The 25627-nt window shown below is 49.7% G+C and overlaps 2 protein-coding genes across 2 annotated transcripts; one reads left to right on the forward strand and one right to left on the reverse strand.

Moving 5' to 3' along the window:
- Positions 1-1651: 1651 nt before the first annotated feature.
- Positions 1652-3080, reverse strand: LOC108571180 (ecdysteroid-regulated 16 kDa protein). The gene is made up of 3 exons (XM_017933173.1): positions 2770-3080; positions 2046-2350; positions 1652-1939 (listed from the first exon to the last, which is right to left on the reverse strand). Exons 1-3 carry the CDS (start codon positions 2846-2848, stop codon positions 1856-1858), a joined length of 468 nt encoding a protein of 155 aa, XP_017788662.1. The 5' UTR covers positions 2849-3080; the 3' UTR covers positions 1652-1855.
- Positions 3081-13932: 10852 nt separating this feature from the next.
- Positions 13933-23014, forward strand: LOC108571173 (B-cell receptor CD22). Its single transcript, XM_017933163.1, has 12 exons — positions 13933-14064; positions 17860-17992; positions 19338-19549; positions 19623-19733; positions 19815-20030; positions 20696-20992; positions 21082-21212; positions 21279-21438; positions 21503-21805; positions 22055-22516; positions 22606-22815; positions 22939-23014. The coding sequence occupies exons 1-12, from the start codon at positions 13959-13961 to the stop codon at positions 22980-22982; spliced, it is 2385 nt and encodes a 794-aa protein (XP_017788652.1). The 5' UTR covers positions 13933-13958; the 3' UTR covers positions 22983-23014.
- Positions 23015-25627: the final 2613 nt, after the last annotated feature.

Consider the following 25627-nt stretch of genomic DNA (forward strand, 5'->3'; position numbering starts at 1 on the left):
GTTCTCTTCCTACCAAATTAAATCTGCATCCCTCTCGTCCTTCCATCCTCCGTTTTCCGTACGCTACAGAACCCATCAATATTTCACGTTTCACTTTTATTCTCTAAACGATGTAACGGAACAAGCTCGGCTACGCCTAACCTATATTTACGTTAGGACGTAATGTACACCTACTGAAAATTTCACGATTAAATCTCGCTACTTTCACTCCGCGCAAACTGTGTAATTCCTACGTCTACGCAAACTCCGTGTAAGATTATTCGCAATTTTAAATCGAGTCCAGTTCGAAAGCGCCACGATGCTACGGCGGGCGAGAGAGGAACGAGTAAAAACGTGCCGTGAAAAATCACGTTTAATTGGAATGCAGCGTGGGATTACGTGACATCGCGGTCAGCACGAACGTTAACGTCGCGCGAAAATCGCGACTTTTCGAGCCTAGATCGCGGGCAAGCGACATTACGCAGAAGTCCGCTATTAAAGCGACCATTAAACTCGCCGATCGCGCGACATGCTGAAAAACGTTTTCGGTTTCGTGGTGCGATTCGTGCTCGAGATTAAACTACAATTTTCCTTCACGCAACACCCTAACGTTTACTCGATCTTCGGAAAAACCTCGACGTACCAAAGTTTCTGCGAGTACTTACCTCGCGATTTCCGAAAATGACCAGTTGCTCTTCCACTGGGTTCGCAAGCCGAAACTATCCGCGACGCACTGACAGGTTCGAACCAGTTTACGGGTACAGTGGGGGGGGGGGGGACGAACGAAGAAACGAAGTACCAACCGTCGTCTGCATAATCGTTACGGCGGTTTGTAATTGAATTATTAACGGAGATGTTATCGATCAGTCGGCCGTTGTAATTTACTTTTGTAATTCGCGATGAGATACGACGCGAGGAAAATAACCAGGTAGGGAAAACAGATCGTTCGCAGCGATGAGAATTTATGAAAGTCGTTGTAAACACCGCGTGCCTGCGACTCGTTATCGAGGTTACGTTCGATTTTTCGTCAAATTTCCCAGCCAGACGCAGAGAGAGCACAGGAGAATCGTGGACCGAGAGCAATTTTTTACGAGGATATAATCTATGTAAAAAGATTTATCGCGGAGTGCAACGTGTTGCAGCACGTTTCGACGATTTGTCCGGATCATCGCGACGCATTTTCCCTACCCCGGTCCTCTCTCCCCCATCCAGACGAAAATGTTATCTATCGCAGAAGTGTTTACGAGAGTTATCAACCTTCCTGCACTTTTCACCGAGCGATTTTTTATCCGGAAAGAGGCGCAACAGACGTTTCCGTTATTTCACTGTTCGTATCGACGTATATCGTCGTTCGTACGACGCCGCGAAACTATTTTCCTTGCTACCCGCTCGCGGCGGTAGCTGTCAACATGTAGCAACCCGGTTCTCTACATTATCGACGCACGTTCGACTTTCGATCCATCTCGCGTTTTCCCGCGTTTACTCGCCGCTTATCGCAATGTCGTTGACCTTTTTCACGCGATACAACTTTATTCATAATTCTGGGAACGTAAAAACATTTAAAAATAGAAGCACGTCGGTCGCGATAGGAGAAAAGTTGGTTGAGAAAGATCGTCGCGGAGATAAATGCGCCGCGCCGCAGATCAAATTGTACAAAAGCTTTTATTAACAATTACAAATACGTGCGTACAACTATACATATGTATACTGATTAAGCTCGTTCGCGGACAGACTAAACGGGAGCCGTTCTGTTCGGGCAAGATCGCTCTCCCGCGCCGATTCTCTTATTGTTTACAGAAATTTTTGCATACGGAGGCACAGCTTCGTCAATTCTGGAACGTTCAAATAGTCTTCCAGAAAATACGAGCAGCTCCTCTCAGTTGGTGATCTTCGCCGGGACCTCGAAGCACGTGATCGTGTGATTGCCTTGCACCAACTCGTAGTGTATCACCATCGAGATCTGTGGTTTCATTGTTTTTTCTTTTAATTACCATAGCCTCGACGAGGAATCGTTGCTCGAGCAAACTTGCGCGGAATCTGGCGAAGAAGTAAACGAAAATTCTTACCGTTGGATAGATCTGAAGGATGGGGAACTCTCGCTTGTAGGTATACTCTACGCCTTTTTTCAGCGTGCAGCCAGCCGAAGTTCCGTCCGCGTTGAAAAGGTTTTCGCACGCGCTAGTCCCGTCTACGCCGACGAAAGGCAACGGTACACCGAGAACAGCGGCGTTCACCGAGTTCACAATGTTGTCGCAATCTTGATCGGGCACGAACTTCTGCTCGACCGATGCCTTCGTCCTGCGTTTCAGTTTGCACGGCGGCACGCTGCAGCCAGATATCCTAACCCGATTAGCATCTTCGAATTTCGCTCCTGCAAACATTTCGTCGCTCAAAGTCGAACCGTGTTACATAATTAGACGACTCTTATCTCCGATCTCCAGGAATACATATGTATGACCAGGCGACCGGTTTTCCGCGGCTCGACGACGATAAACCGAGTTTCCCCGCCTTGCCGGCGGATAATCGGTTCGATCGATATCAACGTAATGCACACGGCGATGAAAACGCGGTACAATTTGTGTGCAGAATCCCTTCGAGGAGCACTTTCGCCGCTGAAACGTTGTCTATTCGAGTTACGCGATAATTCGTGGCCGTAAACATTACGTAAAGATACACAAGTGAAGAAGATACGCTGGATGAATCAGTGGATAAGTTGGACCTTGTACCACAACTGTGGAAAACGACACGGTTTGCCGAGAACGCGAATTGGAGAACAAAGGAGATACGCACCAGAGCCACAATCGTTGACTTCGGTAGCAGCGGCGATCACGATCAGAGCCGCGAAAACGAAAATCGTTCCCCTCAGCATGGTCTTTCGGTGAAAGTGTGCGCGCGCGTGTGTGTGGTGTCCTCGCGGAGAAGAAGATTCTCTGGGCAAACAGGTCCCTGCGGCTGTCCTCGCTCGGTCTAATCAGGTCCAAGTCCGACTCTCGACTGAGAGTTGCTACGGCCGGCCATTCGTCAAAGTTCACTTTAAATAGATTCCCCTTCCCGGGGGAGAGTCTAGTCCCCCTGGTGGGGAATGCGGGAGAAAAGTGAGCCAGGCGTGGAAGGGATTCTGTAGATTCATGAAATCGATGCGGAGACGATAGATCACGTTCGCGGGGAATCGCGCACCAGCCTTTGTCGCTTTCTACTTGCTCCTTCTCGCAAAGCCTTCTTCCCTTTTTTCTTGGCCATCGGCTCGGACCAGCGAGCTGACCAGACCGGTCAAGCTGGGCGAACGGAAATTAAACGGACCAACGTGGCCGCGAATAACAAAGCACCGGAAATTGACAACGCTATTTCGCTCCTCTGGGCCCTCCTGCAAATGGAATTCCCAGGATGAGCTCTGATTAACGCTCGTAAACGCGACACGTTTCGATATCTCAGCCGAAATCGTTCCGTATCTACATACGAGTGTGTACGGAAACCGAAGGTCGGCTGGTATTTCGATTAGGAGCGTTACGAAAGTTCCCAGAAATCACACGGCCGTGTTATTCAAATGTAAACAAATAGAGCGATAGAAGGTACAAGGAGCGTCGCGTATAGCTAAATACGTGATTCATCGTCGGTTAGTACGTTGAGCTTCGATGTTATGTCTCGAGCGCAATAACGACGACAACGCGGTCCTCTCCGTGTAAACGTACACCGCCGGAGGACACGAAATGCAGCACGTGAAGTAGAAAGTCGGCCGGAATACAAACGGAGACTCGTTAGCGAAGATAACCTTGAAGGTGGAAAAAATGAATTCTCGACGAGTCTGCACGATGGCACACCTCAACTTCCTCGTGCCTATACCTACCTGTCGAACGTGAGTAACCTTCTTTCGTTCGTTTTTCTGGCGCGGACATGTGCGAGAAACGGAATGGTACGACGCAAAGAGTTGCAACTCGTTTCTGAACAATGTAATTGAGTAATCGTGACGAGGCAGCGATTCGTCTTCGACGGCACGGTCGTGCGGAAGAACCCTGGCGTCGTCGTTCGACTGGAGGTTGTCAACCAACTGCGTAAATAAGAATCACGGAACGCGATTCGATTCTCGGAAATACGATGCAAAAAGCGTGCTCGTGAAAATAATTATGCAGGCTGTGCACGGAGGGGGAAGAGGTTGTCAGTCGTTACGCGTACGATATTTATCGAAAGAGTCGATTTCCTTGACGTTCGCGTCTTCCGGTTCCTACATGCTAATTGCGCAAACGCCATCTCATCTTTGCCGTGTCGCGTTCCTCGACGAATAAAAAACCATGACATTTTTTCCTCCCAACTTGGCTCGCGGCTCTTCGCTTGCATTCGCATCGCGTTTTGCGCAAGCAGCTGCGTCAGCGCTAATTATCCTGAAAACTGTTGCGATCTACTGGTTGCAAATGCACAAGGACATTTGATAAGGAACCTGTGCATTATAGATTAGAGAATGCGCCAAGCACTAGCGACTGAAAATTTTTAACCACCTTTCCGGTTTACATTGCTGCCGGCTACAGCCAAGTCCAAGAAATGTGAAAAACGTAGGCAAAGAAGAGTTGGACGTCCGCATGAATCAACTTTGCTTCGCGTTTGCCAAGAAAACAAGGAATATCTTGCGAAGAATGAGGCTCCACGTGGCTTCGACACAGACAATTATCCCATTTCTACGCTTTAATTTTCCATAAAACTTTCGGAAATATTCTCCCGTACAGGGCAGGGAGGTTTTCAAATGAAGTAGTCGCGACTAAATCGTCTCGCAGATAAATATCACGCGTAAATGCAAAAGTATTGTTTATTTTATCACGGTCGCAGATACGATATCGCTTTCCTTGCGGTTCAACGAGTTGCGCATTTGCTAACTTGCATAAATATCACACTATTTCACGCGAAATCTCGCCAAGTAACGCAGAAACAACTGCGTTAGCAATATTCGGCAAGTGAGACGAAGAGGAAACGGGATTCACCGTCGAAAGGCAACGTTTCCGTTACGATGTGTCGGTAACACTTTTCAGAAGAGTAACAAGTTGATTTTCTAACGCGACATTTCTACAACTTAACGTACGTTTACCTTTTTATTTAAACAACTGGCAGAATTCGAAATAACGAAATATTCCTTGCGAACAAAATATAGATCAATCTGTTTTACCTACTGCCAGTACAGAGAGATCAACGTAAACTGTTTTCATTCCTGGTTCTCTTTCACGAGATGCCACCTAGTATACGGCGAAGAAATAAAAATTAAGCCCCGTTCACGTTGTTCGAAACGATTCGAATCTTGTTCCGACGTTAGGCGCGTGAAATCGTTGCGCGTCCGTAACGGAGCGACTAGCAGCTGATTGTTTCTTTTCCTCCGTTTACAACAGATTTCACACACGTTCAGCCATAATTGGAAAAGTAACCCGGCGCGAGTCCGAGCTCACGGGCGGCACGAGAGAAGCGTTTTTGATTTATACGCCGAGTGGTCCACGTCGCACAGCTGGAAACGTGCATCGAGCAGTGAAAAAGGTATCTAGGCCGCGCGAGTACGAGTGGCTGTCGTAAAGAAAAAATTCTCAGCACTAAAAGCTTTTTACGAACCTTCTGATGGACGTTGTCGGCGTTAAAGCGGCCGCCCATGAAAAACAATACTCGTGGATAATCTCGCGGGGTTATTCGTCGAAAGTTGCCGGGGAAAATGAACGCACAAAGAGGGGAAGGATGACGCATCGCGAGAAAGGCGGTTTATAAAGCGAATATCGCGGGAGAGTCCGTTCCGTCGAAAAACGGGACCGATTCCGGCAAATTGTCCGAATATCCGGCGAACGATTCGTGGTTCGCGTAGTTGCAACAGTCCGACATCTATTTCTGAACAGGATGTATTTATAACTAACCTTACCTTCCGTGGGCTCCCAAGCTACGTGCCGGCACTCGCGTAAATGGTATTGCGACCGTCTAAACCTCTTTTCGAATCCAATATCTCACATGCAGACTTTACGGCGGATAAAGTGCACCCTCCGTACCTGTTAAGCGGGAAAGACGAGTTATATCGTCGTTGGAGAACGCCTTCCTGTAATGGATGCGGCTACTTAACTCCTCAACAACTTTAATAATTACGCGGTTTCGAGGGAAACATTAAGACGCCGTTTCGCGTGCTACCTCTCGATGCTTCTTCCTTTCGTAAATTTGCTTACCTAAGCAAATTCTCAACGAGTGTACGAGATAACGTTAAGCGTCTTATTACAATTTCAATAGATAGCAGGGACGATAGAGTAGCGCGTTTAGTATTTCGAAAGAGGCGAAAGAGGCGAAAGAGGCGAACAAGGCCGTAGAAGACATGTGCAAGCTCATGAAAGTAAAATCGCCTGGCCATCTCTCTTTTCCAAAGCAACGTCAGGGCTCTGCGAAACAAACGGAACCGTCTGCCAAGGGCTCCCGGGATAATCTCGGAAAAGCGGGATAAATAACCAGACGGCTCGTAGACCGAACCGTTTACTCGTTTATATTTGGATGCCGATGCATTCTCCGATCCCCTCGCACTTTGCATCCAGTTCGAACTCCCCTTCGTTCCTTTCTGTCCTACTCTTCTACCAAATCGGCCAAGGAAGAAACTGCCATTAAACGAAATTTTGCCGGTGCGACCTTCGCTTCCGAAACCTTGCAGCAACAACCGAGCGCTTCTACGAACGGCTCGACCTAGATGCTCCGCATTGCAACCTGGGAATGCTTCAAATTTCAGTGACACGCGTTTCCCCGTTCGCCGGAGAAAGCATCATTTTTATCCCCGAATTCTGCTGCGAACGGAAATCGAGACGAGCTCTTTCTCTTCTTCCTCCTCTTGCCCAACGAGAGATGGACAGATCCATGCCACATGATACTGTTTTGACTGATCTACCGTTCCACCAACGCCAGCTCGTCCAAGAAAAACGGCCTATCGGCTGGGCGCAGTCCACAGAGGGACAAAGGGGCCGGAGAGGAGCGGAAGCATTCCCACGAGACGCGCCACAGGAGGAGAAGTTTCTAAAGTGACTGGAGTGTTCTCTGTCAAACAAAAGCTTATTATATATTATAGCTTGTCCCGGCCCGATGCGAAGAAATTTCTCTTCCAGTAGAAAAGAAGAAACGCGCGTGTTTGTCCCGCACGAACCTCTCCTCTCGCTCCCTCCTTGTCCCTCCGGCCAATTGTGTTCGGGCGTGAAACGTGGGGTCCACGGGTAAATCATACTTTCGGGCAAACTTGTCTCTCTGAGGCTGAGCAATTATAAAGTTGCTTCGAGTATTTCAGAAGAATTCGAATAAAGTATTTACATATTTGTAGTAGTCACGGTGCAAGTAAGTCCGATCTCTGTGTACATAAAATTGGATATGGAAAACGTCGTAAGCACGTGGAATAAAGTGGGCAACAGTTTATCGGTTCGCACAATGCAGCACTGTTCCCGTGCTCGTTAAAACCGCGCCCTTTGATACGCGAAGGCTCCAGTGGCATTAGGTCCAGCTAGCATTAAGTGACTTACGACGTTTTCACCGTGGCCTGACGGAAATAGCGTTATGTATCGCGTATACACATATGTACACGCGAGCAACAAGAAGCCTGGCGTGAAAGAGAAAAGGGGGAGAGACGAGAAGGCGAGCTGAAGAAAACTAGGAGTCGTGAGAACCAAACGGGGAATCTTTGAATACAGAGAAATCTCGTGGCGCAGAAGCAGCCAGAGAGGGAGAAAAGAATTGGAGCGAGTGGAAATGAGGAAAAGCGGACAAATGCTGCGCATCGAAGAAACGAAAAGAGAGAAGGGGAAAGGAAGAGAAAGATGAGCCAACTAAGCCGCGGGAGACAGAGGCGAAGGAAGAGAGGAGGATCGCGAGATGGAGACGAAGAGATACGAGGAGAGAAATGTTCGTTTTCTGGTGGGACAGGTGCATGCCTCTATTTTGGCGAGGCCACTGGGAAATGTTTTGTCCAACGCCGGTATAAAATCGCGACATTCCTCTGCTCCGCTTCTCTTCGACTTCAACCTGCTCCTTTTAGTCTCTTCGGCTCCCTCTTTGGCTCGCGAGATGCTCGTGGAGGGAAGCGAGGCGTAAACGGGCACCGAGCTCTCGCTGCTCACCCTTCCTCCGTGCTTCACGCGCGGCAATTGCATAATATTTCGTTTAATATCCCTGCTACCGGGAACTCTACGGCCGTTTTCTCTTCATCGTTGGACGAGTTTTATAGTAAAATGTTGCCACCGAGCGCCCGCGACATCGAGAGCTTGGTCTTCGTCCGTCGAACCGTGGGAATAATAATAAATTCCTTCGCTATGGCTCGAACTTAGTCACGGTGACGAGACACGTAACTAGAACGCGAAAAGAATGCCAATATCTCCTCGAAAAACTCGAAGAATTCGGGAATGTCGAATTCTTGGCGCCAGAACGTCAGAGAGAGGAGGCGGCATCCTCTCCTTCCTCTTTCTCGCCGCCCACCTTTTTTTCCTTCCTTCCACTCCCTTCCCTTTCCTTCTTTTTCTCTCGCCCCTCGTTCCTGCCTTCCATTCCGTTTCACATAATCTTGCCGTAATAATTTCAGAGCACTCGAGCTCGTGCATCGGTAACCGTGGATCGTGCGCATACGAAAATTATTCCATTTCCATTCAAGAGGAATCCGTACAGATGCGACGCTGATCCCCGCCCCCTGTCCTAACGCGACCTCATTAGCGCGCACTTTAATTCCCGCCAAGGGAATCATCGCCGCCGTGCCGCTTCTATTGAAATTCAATTCTCCCATGGCACAGTTTTTTTCCCCGGTCAGGAATTTTTCTGGCATCCGGTCAATTAGCTTTCCCTCCTTCGCGTTTCCTCCGATCGTATCGTTCCGTTTACAACGCCCCCCTTTATTTAACGAAATCGAAAAAATAGATCGCCGCCAAGTGCGAACGAACGAGCCTGCGAGAAATGTGACAGAATCCGAGACGCGTGTCGGTTTCGAAATTTATCGATGCATTAGGTTACTTTCGCCGACAAAGCGCCGTTTTATTCGACGCTTCCTGTCAAACTTGCACGCCGCTCCTCCATCTTTTGTTTACTCGTTCACTCGTTCCTTTGAACTCCTGTTGCAGCAACGCGAATCGATTTTAAATAAAACGTTCCAAGCATTTAACAGCGTATTAAGTAAACGATCGTGTTTACTCGGCAAAGAATTTCGATCGCGCAAGCTGGGGAAAGGGCGTTAGTAATAACGCAGCTAAACACCAATTTATTCGGAAAATGAACAAATAGACGAGTCTTTCTTCGAAATGTGGGACAACTAGTTCCCGAACGAAGAAACAAACCAGTACGACCTCAGCCCTAGGAAGCGCGCTAGTTCCCTTGGGTATTAACAAATGTTTCCTATACGGCTGGCGGACTATATGATTCCATATGGGGCACCGTTCTGGGATTTCTGACGATTCGTTCGCGAGAGAGTCGTAACTCGGTCGCAGAAGGGCAGCGCTGCCGAAGGGTGCGGGAAAAACCTAGGACCTCGTAAATTACAGTGGCCACGCGAAAACACTATAACAGTAATACGGTGCGTCACGATAGGCCAGGCGTGACTCATCCTCCCACACTGGAACCACCGATGGATCATAGGCCCGGAGACTCACTCGATCGATAAGCCACGAGGGGTGACTCGACTTCCTCGAACGGTGCTCGAACGGGCATATTTCCCGGGAAAAATAATGAAAGGTTGCAAAAGTGTCGGGAGTTGAGTTTAATTTTCGAAACCGATTTATACGGACGAAATGTAAATTCGGGCGAGGTGCGTTTATACGGTTAATGCAGCTGCCTCCAAGTATACAGGAACAGTCGTGTATAAATATTAATGGCAGGGAAACGAGCCGCGTGTCGTTCCGTATCGTTCCATTCGGATTAATATCGAACGATTCTCGTTAGCGTTGATTCGTTTCGGCCGGTAGGTACACGCCCGAGGTAGGCGTGTGCGTTTCAACCAGTCGCCGATAAGTGAAACTGTTCGATCGTGGACAGGCAACGAGCGTCCAGTCGAGTCTGCCGCGAAACTGGGTTACTTGCAAAATGCAAACCACGACGTGTTTGCTAATTTTCTAAATCGAACAGCTCGATCAAAATTAGCCGCAAGGTTGTGGATCGCGGGACGAATGGGAAGGGGAGGACGCGAGGGCGTTGGAAATCTTAATTCACAAAGATTGGAGACGAGGCGAGTCTGACCGGAAGTATCGTATTCGTGGCCCGCATGCGGTCGATTTATCTCGTAGGAAATCAAGGATGCCCGAGGCGTACGCGTGCCCATAAACCTATCCCGAGGTTAACGGCTAATTAAAAAATATCGAAGCTCGTATTTGTCCGTGGTGGAAAACCGTGTTATGACACACGGTGGACAGGGCGCGGAATTTATCTCGCCAGCCGTTTAAGCACCGACACATCCTGCCCACGTGTCACATCCAGCTTAAACGCTTTTCCAAATAACCTTATTCGAATTGATCGAGGCTGAAGCCACTATGGCGTCGTTTAAGGACCACCTACGGGACCTCGTAAATTTCGCGGTAATTCGAGACAATTACGTCTCTTCTATATAAATTCTATTATTTATGCCCTGCAAGGGCTGAGGCTGACGTACTTTATCCCATCCACCGGAGGGATGCTAGATATCGATCTGCTATTTCTCCACCGCATTCGTTCGCGCCGAATTCGAGATACACGCGGAGGGATAGGGAGTAATGTGGCCGCGCGTCGACGCCACCCCGTATACAAGCTCTCCCTCGACCGCGTCCACGAGACGAGGAATTCTGCGCTCGATCACGGAGGGGTGGTGGCTTTAACGGCAGCTGCGATCAACGCTCCAAGAGAAATACCCGGAAAATTCTGCTGGATACAACCGAAGTATTTCGACCGGTTCGGCAAATCCTGTCGACGGACTCTCGCACCAGATAAGACGCACGTGACTAGGCTTTTTCGGACGGTCCTTTTGTCGTATAGGAGGGAAACGGTTTTTGGGATAGCGTTGCTAATTGAATCCCCCCCCGGCGCATCCAATCGAATTACGAACACTAGCTAGCCGTGTCTATTAGCGGCGCGTAAAGTAGGGACGTTGGCCGGAGGCGCCGCGGCGACACTCGAGAAGCGGACCCGGTGAAAAAGGAACTAGCAACAAAGTGGTGAAATTGTTTAGTTTAAAGAGGGAAGAGCGACGCACGGCGAAAAATAAACACGTACACCGGGTAGCAAAAGTTTCGAGTGGTTGGCAGAGTGCTCGAGCATACACCGACCGCGTTCAATAGTACCTAACCAAGTGGTTAAAGTTCGACGAGATTCTCGCCGACGAATGAACGCGACCGTACTAGATTCGACCGTTTAAGCGGCCAGCCAACGCGAGTATACACGATCCGCGACTGATTTTACGCCCAGCTTGATAAACGGCGCTGCCCTCTTTCTTTCTCTCTCTCCTTTTCTCCACCCTGGTTTTTTGCGCTGCTCGTTCGAAACTCGAATAGCCAATCTCTCTCTACTCTCTTCTTCTTTCACCTTCTTATTTTCTCCTTACTTTTCCATGCGCGTGACAGCAAAGAGGCAAAGAATTCAGGATTTGTCCGGTGTTTTTGCCGCCGAATCTCGATTCCAGATACGTATATTCACGTGGGTGTGCATGCGCGCGCGCGTGTGTGGTCGGAGCGGTGAAAAAGAGGGTGTAGGTATCCAACGGGAGGGAAACGCGAGGTTGCCGAAAATAGATTCGCCGCGAACCGTGCGGCGACATTAGAAACACCGTGCGTATAATGCCTCTCTACCGGCCACAGTAACACAGCCTCTGCTTACGAAACAGAAAAAAGTTGAAGGTAAATACACGCGGGAACAAAGCTTCACCCGCGAGCGTCGATCTCGTAAATTACTGGAAATATTGTTGAACTTGGAATCGGAATCTCGTTTAAAATACCCGCGATCAGAGGGAACGCAAACCCCCGGTGAAGTTTGTTTTCGTATCAGCTCGCTTACAGAGACGCGTGTTTTCATTGATCCGGAAAGCGAAAGAGGAAAAACGTTGGAGAGAAAAATTAATAGAAAGGAACGAGTGACGCAGAGGACGAGCAGGATCGTTGGAACAATCCATCAAACTGAACGAACCTATTGGAGCGACGAGTTTGTGTCCTTTCAGGAAACGGTGACTCCACCCTCGATGAACACGCTTATAGCATTTCCAGTCCCCCTACGCTCGCGTAATCGTCTGTACGATGATACGCCAGAAACTCACCCCGCGTTTATTCCACCAAGCCAAACTCGGTTCCGTCCCCTTCCTATTCCAAGTCAACCAGAGAGACAGGGACACGCAGCGGAGCGGAACGCATGCGTTTCCAGCCTCCCCAAGTTGCCGTTGCGCGTGTACTTTGCCACGCGGTAATACGCACCGTGTGTGTTTGTACGCAAACCGTAATATCATTCACGTTTTACTCGATACATCCGAGAAGCTGATAAAACTCGGATGAAATATGAAATTATAAATGGCCGGGAATAAAGGAGAGGGCGAGAGAAGGGAAGGGTAGCAATTACGATGGAAATGGGGCTTCGAGGCAGCTCCGAGAGAATTTTGCTTCGCGTCATTTGCACGAATGCATCACGGTGCATCTCCGTGCACCACGCTTTCACGCGCGTTAAAATGCATTAGGAGGAGAGAGAGAGGGGGAGTCGTTAGGCGAGCGCGTGTGCGTGCTGAACTGCGTGTCCTCGGGGCCGGGTTAAACGGACGTGTGCCACACGAGGAGGGTGCGCGAGTGGGGGCAACTACACGCGTGTCTTCGGTTTTGGTTTTAGTTCCGTGGCAGTCTCTGCCGTCGACGACGATCTACGAACGTTTCGCCGGGCCTCGACGATTCCGAAGAACGGCCACGATCGGCCACCAGCCAACCGTCTTTTCCCCTTTTCTCTTCCCCTCTCTTCTACGTTTCCAACTCTTCTCGTCCTTCCTTTTTATCCTCGCCGCGTTATTCGCGTTGTTCACGTTCCGAAAGTGCTTCCGCCGCCGCTATTCGACTCGAACAGGAGTGCAGTATCCAATTCCCCCAACGATATCGTTAGCATATCGAACGAGATCGCTTCGAAGATGATAGAAATGCAACGAGAAGATTGAGAAGGGGAACGCGATCGAGCCACCTGATCGCAGATCTAATTTAAACCGGGCAACGCGGGAAAAGAAGCGGCCGCCCAAGAATAACAGACGCGGAGAGCAAAGGCAAAGACACGCGGGACAGGAGGAGAAAAAGGAAAGGTTGGAGTGGTTTTGAACGGCAGATCAAAGTTGAAATTGTTCGGGGGCGTTTGGAAGGAACGACGGGAGAAGGAACAAGACACGATCTTCTTCTCGCGACAAAAATTCTGACAAAGCGAGGGGAATTTCTAAAGGATAGCGGCTGAGAGGAGAAGAATTTGTGAAAAGCAGCCGAGGCACGGACGGATTCGAGTGTCGGTGAAATGCGAAAAAACGTCGGCTCGTTTTGTTTCGCCGAGAGATTTCGTTTCGGCGCAACGTGCTCCGACTACATGTATAATAACAAGCGCGTGTGACCGCAGCGCCTAGCGTCGATCAGAGAAAAAAACAAGAGCGACAGGAGAGGATGTTCGCGTGACGGCTTGGACCGACTTTCTCACAAAGGACGACAGAACTTCGAAGAGCTTCGAAACTTTCTAGCTTCGCCGATAGAAATACCGTTGTACCGTTTAGATTTCGAACGCGAGAGACCCCGAGAGAAGGATCGATCGTCGCAACGTAAGCGAGGTATCGAGAATGTGTCTCGTGTTGTCGGTCCGCGGCCGATCTGTCGAGAGTGTAGTGACGTCGAGTAATCGCGACTTAAAATATTGCTGGAGAAATTGTCGTTGATCGCGTTGCTATCGAGGGAACGGCGCGGAAACTGCTGGATCGCGCGCACGCGATCGAATGTCTCTACGGTGTCGATCGGACGTGACAGTGATTCGCGCGCCAATTCGAACACCTGATTCTCGGCTGCCGGTTCGAGATGCGGTGCACGTTAGGCCACGTGTTTCTGACAAGTTTGCTACTACTACTTCGACCACCTCGAGCAGACGCGGCTATCGTCGAATCGTCTTTATCGCAGGACAAAGGTACGTTTGCGCTTCGCCTTTAAACGCGAGACCACCGTAAAATCTGCGAGAAGACTTGCGAGGAAGATGTAAATTTTCTACTCTCGGTGTTATTCTTGGTAAAAGGTACAAGGGAAATTGATCACGCGTGCTCTCGGTGACCCGTTAAGAGGAAAGTGGCACTGCAAAGCGGTTGGAAATTTATTTCGAACGAAACGAGCGCGTTGACCTCGGCCCGATTTGAAATAAGTTAGAAGTTAGGTGGCACGGGCCTATCGACAGCAACCGGAAGGATTCAAATAAACCCGCACGCCCGCATTAGAACCGCCAGCAATTCCAACCGCATACGTTTCCTAGGAAATAAAGAGATACTCCTTAACGACGTCTTATTTCCTGTTTTTCTCCTCGGTTCCCATTCTGGTTATCAGTCTTCACTTGCCGGAACACGAGATGCTTCGCTGGACGTCGAGCAACGAAAGATATATGGTCTTTCGCTATGATACAGTATCGAGCATTATGCTTTTAAGGAAGACTCGTTGTTTATTTGGGGGGGCAGCGAAAATTACGTAGCTGGACGGAAATAGGCATTTGGTCCGCGATACTTAAATTCTTATTGGTCCGAGTTATTTTTTGGTAGCACGTTTGGTAGCACGTTTAATACTTCAAATTAGTGAAAAACAGTAACCCGGTTTTCGGCCGCAAAGAGTTCATCTAACAAAGGTTAGACGGTTCTTAGATTCTTCGTTTGCACGGGACGGGGTCCATCAAAGACGTAACGGGAGCAGACGTATCGATCTCGCGGTAATTTGTAAGAAAAACTAGGAAGCGACCGGGCAGTTTCACCGGCAGATATATTCGTCACGCTTGCTTCCGAAGCGAAAGAATTCGCGCGACTTATTTTTGGCGGCGTGAAAAGGCGCCGCTTCGTTTTGATCCCTCCCTCCATCTGGCACGTGCAGCTACCTCCTCCTCGTCACGCGGTTAATTTGGAAAATTGACGAAAAGATGACGCGGTGCACGGTGTGAAATGGCGGAGATGTCTCCAAGTGCACCTCGCGCGAAAAGGAATGCGCTTCGCGCTTTCTCGGGCGTCGTTTATAGCTTTTAACCGGGCACAGACGGTCGAAGAGAGGACTCAAAGTTCGAAGGAATTCGGGGAGGACCTTTCGGCGCGCTTTAGATTCCGACCTCAGTCTAAAATATATATTGTCCTTGTTGCGAATAATAGATCCACCGACGATTCCTTCGCTCGAACGAAAATATTTGGAAAGGAGCGGGTAAATAGAGGAGGGAGAGAGAGAGCCCCCATCGCGATCCATCATCGCTCCTGTAGGTATCGCCCGCGATCTTTACATGTTTGCTTTACGGTTAACCGTCAGCTTGTAGGAGCCGCGGCGAAAGCAACACTTTCCGCAAAACTCAGGCGCTAATTGCGTTACAAATTTACACCCAGTGGAATTTTAGCGGGGTCGAAAATTCGTGGCACGATTCACGGGGCGCGCGAAAGTTCAAAGAGTGTGGCGAGGCAGAAAGGAATCAGTTTGGACGTGAAAATTTTGCGAGGCGCGGCAAAGAGCCGGGCTGCAGCGCGGGCCAAGTTTGAATAACAAAATAGACGAGCCACAGGGGTGCAGCCTCGATGAAATTACCATAGAGAGTGATCAAACGGAGAGACCTTTATTTCTCCGAGCACCCTTTGAACGGGGCGGCCGACCACCTCGGAAAACCAAAGTTCGATCTTACGCATACTTGCTGCGTCTGTCTACGCAGGCACGGAAGGATGGGAGGAGTCGGTTTAAATAATTACAGACCTTCCAATGAAATATCTCGATTTCGCCATCGGAGGGACCTCCAACGCGGCAATCTCCGGCGGACCCTCCTCCTCCGCCGCTGTCATTTTTCTCCAGGTAGAAACCTATCGTCGTTCATATTTCACGGTGGTAATCGATATGCCGTCGACGCGATTTACGAGAACCTCTTCTTCCGCGTAATAATACAATTTCGTAGGTTTAATCGGGCACGCGTGCGTAGATTTTCAGTGAGCTCGCAAGTAAGGGAACACCGAGCGTCGAGTCGAAGGAGAGAGTAGGTGCTGACAGTTGGAATTTTATTGGAAAACCGAACTTCTTCTGGGCAGGAGAGCAACAGGTGTTGGCAAGAGGAAACAGAAGTAGGTAGGCGAGAATGAAATTGACCGAGGGTAGATTAAACCCGGATAACACGCACGACCACTGCGAATGTAATAAAAAATAATATTCCGGGGTTCGCGTGCGAACGATAGAACACCCGCGAAGGCACGTCACTTTATGAATGAACGTGTCTGACAAAACGACGGAATGCCGTATCGTCGAACAAGACAGGCATACGTTCGAGGAAGGAGACAAAGAGCAGGAAATTGCACGGTATCGGGCGCCGGGCGACCAACATCGCCAGGCTGACGTGGATAGGCGCCGATAAAAACTCGTAAATTAATTCCACGTTGCGTGGAGCCTTGGGAGCGACGCCACGGAACCTCGTGGCGGCGTCGCTTACTCATATTTCCATGTTATTCCGTTCGTCATATTCCCGGCTCGTAAATTACGGTAACGGCCGTTTTTAGACGCTCGTGGATTCGATTCGCGAAAGATGGATCGGGAAAAAAGGCAGGGCTGAAAGAAAGGGATACGAGGGAAAGGAGGATCACGAAAATAGACGAGTCGACGGAAGCGCGCAATACAAAAATAACAGAGTTACCCCACGATCGACCATTATTTACATAACCTAACCACCGAACGTACAGATTTTTTTTCCACGAATCTTCACCGATTTCCCTCGACTATCGGAATTCTATTCCGAGATACGAGTCGAAACGACTGTTTGGAGAAGGACCTGGATCGAGTTCACGCCCCGCCGACCAAAATTCGGGGTACAAATGCTGCTCCGTGTACGTTCTTGAAAAGCACAATACGCGATCAGACCGAAGCAGAATTTCGCTCGTGTATTGTCTGGAGAAACAAACGTGCTCTCGAAAGCGCATCGAACTTTGCCAGGTTTCGCTCGAACGTCGAAATCTGGTTAGCCGCTTGGTAATTCGCGAAGAATTACGCAACATCGAACTCGCGTTTACGTGCGGCTGGCTTGCGAACAGATTGGAGCGCGCGGCCGCGACGAAACGCTCTGTCGAGAAGACAAACTAGCTTGGGTCGTTCGCCTTTCAGCGGCGCGTTACGCCGCGCGAACACGAAAAAGCTGTACCGGATGGAAAATCGAAAACGTCCACGCCGGGGACGCGTAGAACGTGTGACGTGTGCACCGTGGACCGCTTATCGCGGATTCGTTACAAAGTCCCCACCCACGGAGGAAATAGAACCGCGGTATGCCATTGATAACTCGGTCGTTCTCGCTATTTCGCCTTTCGCGAACAATCGAATCTCCGATTACGCGAGAAACGGCCCTTAACCAGCGGTATTTGCCTTTTACGCTCGAGCGAGAAATTCTCTTAAATTCTATTTCGAATAAGAACGTACTCACGGACGCATATAGCGGCTCGTTTCCCGGAATAGGCGGAAACAACGAGTCCGAGGCGTAACGAGCGCAATAGCGAGCCAAAAACGTCGCACGCACGCGGTGCGTGCATTGTGCTCTCACACGAGCGGTATGCCGCACCACTTTCTTCACCGTTACGTGTCACCGACAATAAGGGCTGCTACTTTCGTTGCTCCGCGAACCTCTCGTCGGCTTCCCACCCACCCACCTAACGCTAACGTCTTAACAACGATGCCTATCCTCTTCTGCGCAATTCTTTTCAAGGGCCTACTACGACTTACGCTCTTACAGCGCCGCTCAAGCTGGTGTGGGCCAGCGAGGGCGAGGACGTTGAATTACCATGCGACATCACTCCGCCGACCCCAACCGACTCTGTGAATATGGTACTCTGGTTCAAGGATTCTGCTGGGATACCGCTCTACAGGTAACGCATCCTTCCTTTCTTCCATTTTTTTCTATTTCAGTTCTGTTCTCTTTTCCGTCTTCTCGTAAAGAAACGTAAGAAGAAGAATCGCGAGCTCGTTTCATCGTCCATTTCGCAAAGTGGACTTCCTGTTTACGCAATTTACGAGGGAGCATCTACCTTCGTGCCGTTACCACTGCGGCTGCTTGTTGGCTACGCTTTAATATTCGTAGATGCCGTTGTTCTGAGATCGCATCTCGAAATATCTTAAGCCGAGCCTGTGGAACAGGGTTGCTCTGTATCACCACTGAAAGCAGCCTACCTCCTTGTCTTCTATTGTGCAGCTTAGCCACTTTGCGGTCCCTCTCACTTGGCCGGTCTATTAGTTGAAATTATCGCGCGTTTCCGTACCTCTCGTGCCGTCCGTCGTTCGGGGCGAAAGTAGAATTGAGGTAGATCGTGTCACGTAAATAAACCGAGAGACCGTCGTGGATTGGCATCGACGGGCGGAATTTCTTAATACCGACCATCTTCCCAGAATAGATCGGTTCATCGTTATCTCTCGCTGACAAATACACGTAAACATTGCATTTCCAGTGGTTTATTTACGAACCGGGAGTTGTAGGTTTACTCGCGAAGGGAACGGGACATTCCTGGCACGGCGGTGACCAGCCGTGAATCACGTTCCGTTACGAAATACATATGTAGAAAGGATTTTCCTGGAAAAGGATGAAACACGTGGGCTCGAGAAGCCTTCTGCGGCGGCCGACTCTGTTCCGCGTCAAAGGGTGATCGTAAAAAAATACACGCGAGGCAAACGCAAAGCAGGTGGCTTCGATGTTTTTACGGGCTTGGTTATTCGCGCCCAAAGCGTTCCCTTCGACGCGACCTTTTTGAGAAAAAATGGAAATCGTGGAAGAGAGGCGGAATCGTTTCTGTCCGTGGCGTTTATAACTGGCGCCGCAATTTGGAGGAAATCGACTGCGAGTAGGTTCTTTTCCCGTCGTGTTGCCGCTAGGATTTCCTCCCCGGCATTGCGTAACGGTCAACCGTTCGCGGTGAATCTAAATTCGCTGACTGCACGCTTGCCAACTATCCTTTTTTTCACCACGAATAGACGCGCGCGTGCTAGAGTTAGTCACTGAAATACTGAACAGCGGGGGGGTGCACCGGTGTTTACCAGCCCGTTTCCCCTCCCGGAAACGTCAGCCCGTTCGATCGTTGACTCGTCGTCGATCGAGCCAAGAATCCGAGCGTGCGGATCGGCAGGACGCGTAACCGGGTAACCCCCAAAGTAGCGACTTTGCTCTTGAAAACACCAGGGAAAAGAAAGAAAAATGGAAACGTTGCTTCTGTTCGTGTGCAGCTTGGACGCGAGGAGCGGAGATCTCGCCTCCGCCATTCACTGGGCGGTCAGCGACGATCTCGGTAAGAGGACCTACTTTCAGATCGGCGACGGCCACCGAGCTAAATTGAAAGTCACCAAAGTTACCTACAAGGACCAGGGGATCTTCAGGTGCAGGGTAGATTTCATCGATTCCCCAACCAGAAATTTCCGCGTGAATCTCACACTGGTCGGTGAGTACCTCTTCGCCAGATTACAATTTACCGTTGGATCGAAGCAAGTCTGCATCGTTTTATCTGTACCCAGAGGAACCCTCGAAGCCTGTGATATACGACGCTCAAGGACGAGAAGTGACGGGAGTCGGAGGTCCTTTCTTGGAAGGTTACAATCTCGCCCTTACCTGTCAGGTGGCTGGGGGTAAATTTCTCTCCCTCTTCGTGTCACGAAAACTAATCGAGATTTTCGCTGTTCCTCTAATTGTACCGTTGCTCATCCCAGGAAGACCGAAGCCTACGGTGACGTGGTGGAAGGACGGCAAGATATTGGACGGAGTGGTCGACACCATCTCCGTTGGTTCTCCGAGTAAATTCACGGTGAACCACCTGTTCATCGACAAGGTGACCAGGTCCATATGGGGCACGAAACTCGAGTGCAGAGCACAGTCGCCACCGATGTTGGCTCCGATCGTCCGTGAAGTACCTCTGGATATTTACCGTGAGTGTAACCTCGTTTGCTTCGTTCTAACGAAACGTTTCGAAGAATCCGATCGAGAGTGCCGCGTGAACGTAACATCTGGTGAGAACAAAATGGAACGAACGTGCGCGCTCCCCAAGGTCGTTTCTTTTAAATCTTAACGCGTGCTAAAAGCGACCGCGAACTACTTAAAGGGCGTTCGTTCGTGTGCATCTTTACCTGGCCTGTGGATAACTTGGAAAATGTCTCGATAAATCTTACGTACAGTCCTGTTCGTATTTTTCAAGGGTTGTCCCTTACTTCCGACACCGACAAAAGCGCCGGACATCCTGCGAGGCAAGAAATATCGCTCTTATTCATCCGAATGTCCTGCAACCTCGGCCGACGTAGACGAAGAAAGAAATTTAAATATAGTTCGAAGCGAGTGACCCGCGGCGGAAGCGAGATGAATTCCAACGATTCGCGCGCGGACCTCCTTAACTCCTTTGACGGTCGCATTTCGTGGAATTGTCGTTGAAAGTAAAAATACGCAGTTCGGGTGGCGAGCATGTGGCTCCCTCGACCCGTTATTTTCGCCACGCTGCGAGTCCAGCTGTCGGGCTCGGGTCCTCCTAGCAATTTTTTGCGCCAGCCTACGAGGAGGAATGCGGAGAGAGCAAAGCGTAATCGGTGGCGTTTCTCTATAGTGAAACCGGCGATCGTAAAGATCATCCTGAGCGAGGATCAGATTTTCGCCGGTCGTCCGATTGCGGCTCGTTGCGAAACTTGGGGAAGTTCTCCAGCGGCGAGGATCATCTGGAGATTAGGGGGACAGGTGATAGGCGACCCGAATGTGTCCACCACGCAGAGAAGCAATTCCACGGTCAGCAAGCTGGCTCTGGCACTCGGAAAGGACGACGACGGCAAGGAATTAACCTGTAGAGCCGAAAATCCCAGATTTCCCGGCGGAGTCCTCGAGCAAACTAAAATTCTCAACGTTGCCTGTGAGTCTTTTGTTTCTTAATTCTTCCTCCCCTGCTGTATCGTACGCAACCATCTCCTCGAGTATATACACTTGGATTTCCGCGTCCAGATCCCCCAGCCGTCTCTGTCGAACTAGCTAAAGGTCACGTCCTCGATACCCTCCGTGAGGGTGACGATTTGAGGCTGGTATGCAACGTGGAGAGCAACCCTCCTCCGACCAGGGTCGTTTGGTATCACAAGGTGAGGGAAACAGCTTTAACCTCGATTTTCTCCGGGAGATGTACTACCAAGCACGTGACGTTTCAGGACAATCGATTAAAGCACGACGTGGCCGAGGGAACTCTGGTAGCTTCGAATACACTGACGCTGAGGGTGCTCACTCTGGCTCACACCGGCGAGTATTCGTGCGAGGCGATCAATTCCGTGGGAGAAGGTCGCAGCCCTCCGATCTACATTCGCATGAAATGTAAGTGTCTTCTATGTGGTTCCGGCGGCTGCGTCCGCTAACGTAAATCATTGTCTGCGGACAGATGTACCCAGGTGCAAGGCGGGGCACGAGAGACGCCAAGTCACCGTTGGTCGTCACAAGACGGTGTCGTTGCGCTGCGAGGTGGACGCGGTGCCGAAAGACGTGGTGAGATTCTCGTGGATGTACAACGGGACGCTGGGCGACGTGTTGCCGATTCCAAACTCCAGAGCTGAGAATAACGGGCTCGTTAGCGTTCTCGAGTACACTCCTACCGCTGACACCGACTTTGGAACTCTGGCTTGCTGGGCGAGCAACAACGTCGGCAGACAAAGGACGCCCTGTATATTCCACATCGTGCCCGGAAGTATGCGTCCTTGGAAATTGATAACTAGAACGAATTCCGCGCAAGAGCAGCTTTCGAAAGTTTGACGCGTGCGTCGCGACTTGCCAATTTCCAACTTTGCCTCTTCTTTCTCTCGACCACCCACTTGAAAGTTGCATTATCGACGCAAAGTTGGCGTTATCGACCGCCAAGTCGCGGGTTCATCCTTCAAGTGGGTCGTCTCATAAACTAGACGATCTTTCTGAGCGAGCAAACGCGCACGATTCGCAGAGCCACCGCAGCCGCCGTTCGACTGTTCCCTCCGCAACGAGAGCACCGCGCTGGAAGTGAATTGTGTCCCGGGCGCAGACGGCGGTTCTCCGCAATACTTTTTGCTGGAAGTTCGAGCCGCCACGAAGAGCCCGGCCGTCGTTCAGGTGCATTCGCCCACTCTCCACGCCCCCCAGAGCGATCAAGGAACGGTCGGAGAAGTGCCGACCGTGTATCAAGAGAGAAATCCAAGGCCGAATTTCCAGCTGCACGGCCTCGAGCCAGGCTTCGATTACACTTTGTACGTGTACGCGGTGAACGGTCAAGGAAGAAGCCAGCCGGCGCTGTTGGAGCACGTCAGGGTCGCCGAGTCTATCGGTGGAAAGATCGAGAGGAACGGTCTCTTTCTGGAGGACCTGAAAAAGGCGCTACCCAAGGCTAGCTCGGAGAACATGATCGTCGTGATCGCCTTGACAGGTACAGGTAAACGAAACTACCTCTCTCCTTTTTCTCTGCCTCGAGTAAACAGAGGCGTCGACACGAGTAAGAACGAAGGAGATTTTCGATTGAAGGTGCGGTGGCTTTGATCCTGATCGGTATCGGAGTGATCATCGGGCTGGCTATCTGCAGGAGGAGGACCACCTCGCCTGTCAAAGACGGTCCGGACGATTTTACCACCCCCACCTACGTTTCCGCTCAAAGGGTAGAGCCAAGGATCAGATACTCGTCCGATACCAGACGTTCTCAGAGAGCCAGCTTGTACATGGAGGAAAATCGAAACGGTAAACCACGGTGTACCGAGAGACGGTACATATGTATACGTTTAAGTAACCGATTTGAACCGTCAACCGGACGGTTGAATCGGTGAAAATGATTTTAGCCAATCGAGTCGTTTGATTTTTCAGAGCCGGATATTCTTCAGAGAGTCGAGATCGATCTACACGACTAACGGTCCGAACGGTGCCGCCTTATTTTGTACAGATAGAAGTAATTCGATCGTCGCGACGTCCTGTGTAGATATAAAGCCAGGCTGAAGTGCCTACTCTCTTAGCACGTAAGACGCTAGCCCGATAAGCCTTAGGAAAGTAAGAACCCATGGCGAACCTCATCCGGTGATCTTACGCTGTTTTCCAGAATTCCTGTACCTGTACTTACACCTGATTCGTAGTGCGTTATTTATCGCATCTCGCAATTCTGCATCTTTCGTGCCATTTCTTTTTTTACATGTAAGCGAGAGCAACAGGCAAAGTATTATAGATCGAGCACCGTCTGCTTGTCTCCTCGTGATCGACTATTGTGTACAGATACTTTTATACCGAGGTCTCGTAAGAACAGAAAGTCCAATTACTACTTTCCACTGAACGCGTTTCTCGAAAGAAACGTCTTGCGTTGATAATTCATTCTCGAGGAACCAAAAACGCTTATGTAATTGTGTAAATAGCACGGAGAAGTACCGGGTTGTATTACTAGCGATTAAACGGCCAAATAAATTTTTACCCGACGTCAAGCGCGCATGTCCGTTTGACGTGTACACGAGAAGAAATTGTTTCTAAATGAAAACGCAAAAACCCTTTTCGATGCCAGATGTTTCACGCTGTCGAGCTGTTTGATAAGAAAACAGCGATTCGACCGTCGACGTGATTGCTGATATTGCTGACAAACGTAACGTGTCCGATGCTTCGACGGAAGCCTCTATCAACAATTTGTGTAACTTTCACTCGCGATCGTCCGGGATTGTCGTTTCACCAAGTTTCACCGAGATAAATAACAAACGACGAGAACCGTCAAAACATCCGATATCCGTAAATTACACGACACATCCTGCGAGCAGGGCGGGGTATCGAAAAAAGTGCGGTGATCGAAAATAAACCATGTTGTTCGGCGTGTTACGCGTCGGCTTCTCTAATAAAGACTCGGCTTTTCAATCGAACTCTCCCGATCTAGCCGAAGGCGTTCGCGCATCTACGTACCTCTACGCGATCGGCACAGCGTTCGAACGTAGTCGATCTGAATTTTCGCGAAAGTACAGTACGTAAATATAAGGAATTCGTCACGAGGAAAAATTGGAGGAGAGACGTGGTAAATTGGAAAGGCGTGTTTGAATCGTGGATTAGCGAGCATTATCCGGTAAACGGCTCTTTTTGACGAAGAACGCGACAGGAGGATCCATCCGATCCCTGTTTATTCATTATTTACGCGCAATCTTGCATAAATATAGGGCGCAGTAATTGCAACCGGTATTACCTGCCAATATGCACACGAGTGCGTGTGTACGTGAAGCGTGGGAGGGGCGGAAAATTTACAAATTATAATGTACGCAAATACATGCTCGATCCCAATTACAGCTAGCAACATGTAGATATACTGCAATTTATATTGAGCATTACGATACGTAATTATAAGCGCGTCGCTGATTTATATGTAAATGTATCGTTATCGGGTCAGACGAGGCGACGCGGCGCGGGCGCAGGTCGGGGAAGGTTGAAACAAAAAAAGGGAGGAAAAAATAAAAGCTGATCGCGTGGATTGTCTCGATAGGAATGGGGGGCTGCTTTGCATTCATCGCCGTTGGCGAGGCGGGACGTGAACGCGCTTGATTAGCCGAAACTTCATCAACGTCGCGATAATCGTGTCGTCGATTGCGACAGATATTCTATTTTCGCTGAATTAGTTGGCGCCGCGCGCGACAACCAATTACCTGGAAAAATTCAATTAGCATTGCCGACATTTCCATCGACCGTTTTACAGATTTGCCCGAGCGTGTGCTAACACGCGACCATCAAATTTCCCCTCTAGTCCGTCACGTTTCATCGCGTTCCGGAAAATTCATCACCGCGTTCGATTCGCAGTGGTTTCGCAAAGGTCGGAACAGATTATCGCGCCGGTACGATCGCGCTCGCTTCGAAGATGGAATAAAGAATCTTATTACGTACTACAAGAAGATCCGACGGTTCGCGCATCTTCGCGATCTCAATCGAATTTTCCACGAAATGAGCCACGGTCCTTTACTTGGAGCTCGTTGCATCCCCTAACAAGTATCGGAATAGTATGAAAATCTATCGGAGCGGATCCAGGATGTTGGTATGCGGCGTGGATTCGCCACTCCGTTCAAGTCAGTTGCGTATTACAGAAGCGTACAGCCCAGAGGAACCGGCGTGTCGGATGATAAGATAATTACGTTGTATAATACTTTGCACGGCGGCAAGCACGGTATTATCGTTATCGTCATGGGAAACGCCGCGGGGTATTCCTGTTATTTTCAACCAACCTGCCACCCCGCCGCTCTGTATACGCCCGCTAAATCTGACCTGTCTCGCGCTGTATTTTTCAATTTTTTCCTTCTCGCCATTTTATCTTCGATATCTCTTCCATTTATATTCCGCGTAATTTCGCAATTATCGCGGAGCAAGTGAAACCGACGATCGACGAGAGAAACGTGCTGAAAAGCAGGTCCTCCTGTGGCCGACAGAGGGGACAAGGGCGAAACTCGTCGGCGGAACGATATTTCGTGTCCCCCAACTTTGCCGGCTTACTTTCCTCGTAATTGTCCTTAAAGTTGAATGAATTTAATTAAAGAAAGGAGAGTTGCTCTGG

The sequence above is a fragment of the Habropoda laboriosa genome, unplaced genomic scaffold, assembly GCF_001263275.1.
Source record: "Habropoda laboriosa isolate 0110345459 unplaced genomic scaffold, ASM126327v1 scaffold119, whole genome shotgun sequence".
Classification (NCBI taxonomy): domain Eukaryota; kingdom Metazoa; phylum Arthropoda; class Insecta; order Hymenoptera; family Apidae; genus Habropoda; species Habropoda laboriosa.

Bases quoted from the DNA above. Each gene is read 5' to 3' on its own strand.
- LOC108571180 (XM_017933173.1), bottom strand. From the start codon at position 2,848: ATGCTGAGGGGAACGATTTTCGTTTTCGCGGCTCTGATCGTGATCGCC. The intron at 2,351-2,769 runs GTGCGTATCTCC...AAATGTTTGCAG, and splicing joins AGTCAACGATTGTGGCTCTG to GAGCGAAATTCGAAGATGCT. The intron at 1,940-2,045 runs GTAAGAATTTTC...ATGAAACCACAG, and splicing joins TCCTTCAGATCTATCCAACG to ATCTCGATGGTGATACACTA.
- LOC108571173 (XM_017933163.1), top strand. From the start codon at position 13,959: ATGCGGTGCACGTTAGGCCACGTGTTTCTGACAAGTTTGCTACTACTA. The intron at 21,806-22,054 runs GTATGCGTCCTT...CACGATTCGCAG, and splicing joins ATTCCACATCGTGCCCGGAA to AGCCACCGCAGCCGCCGTTC. The intron at 22,816-22,938 runs GTAAACCACGGT...TTGATTTTTCAG, and splicing joins CATGGAGGAAAATCGAAACG to AGCCGGATATTCTTCAGAGA.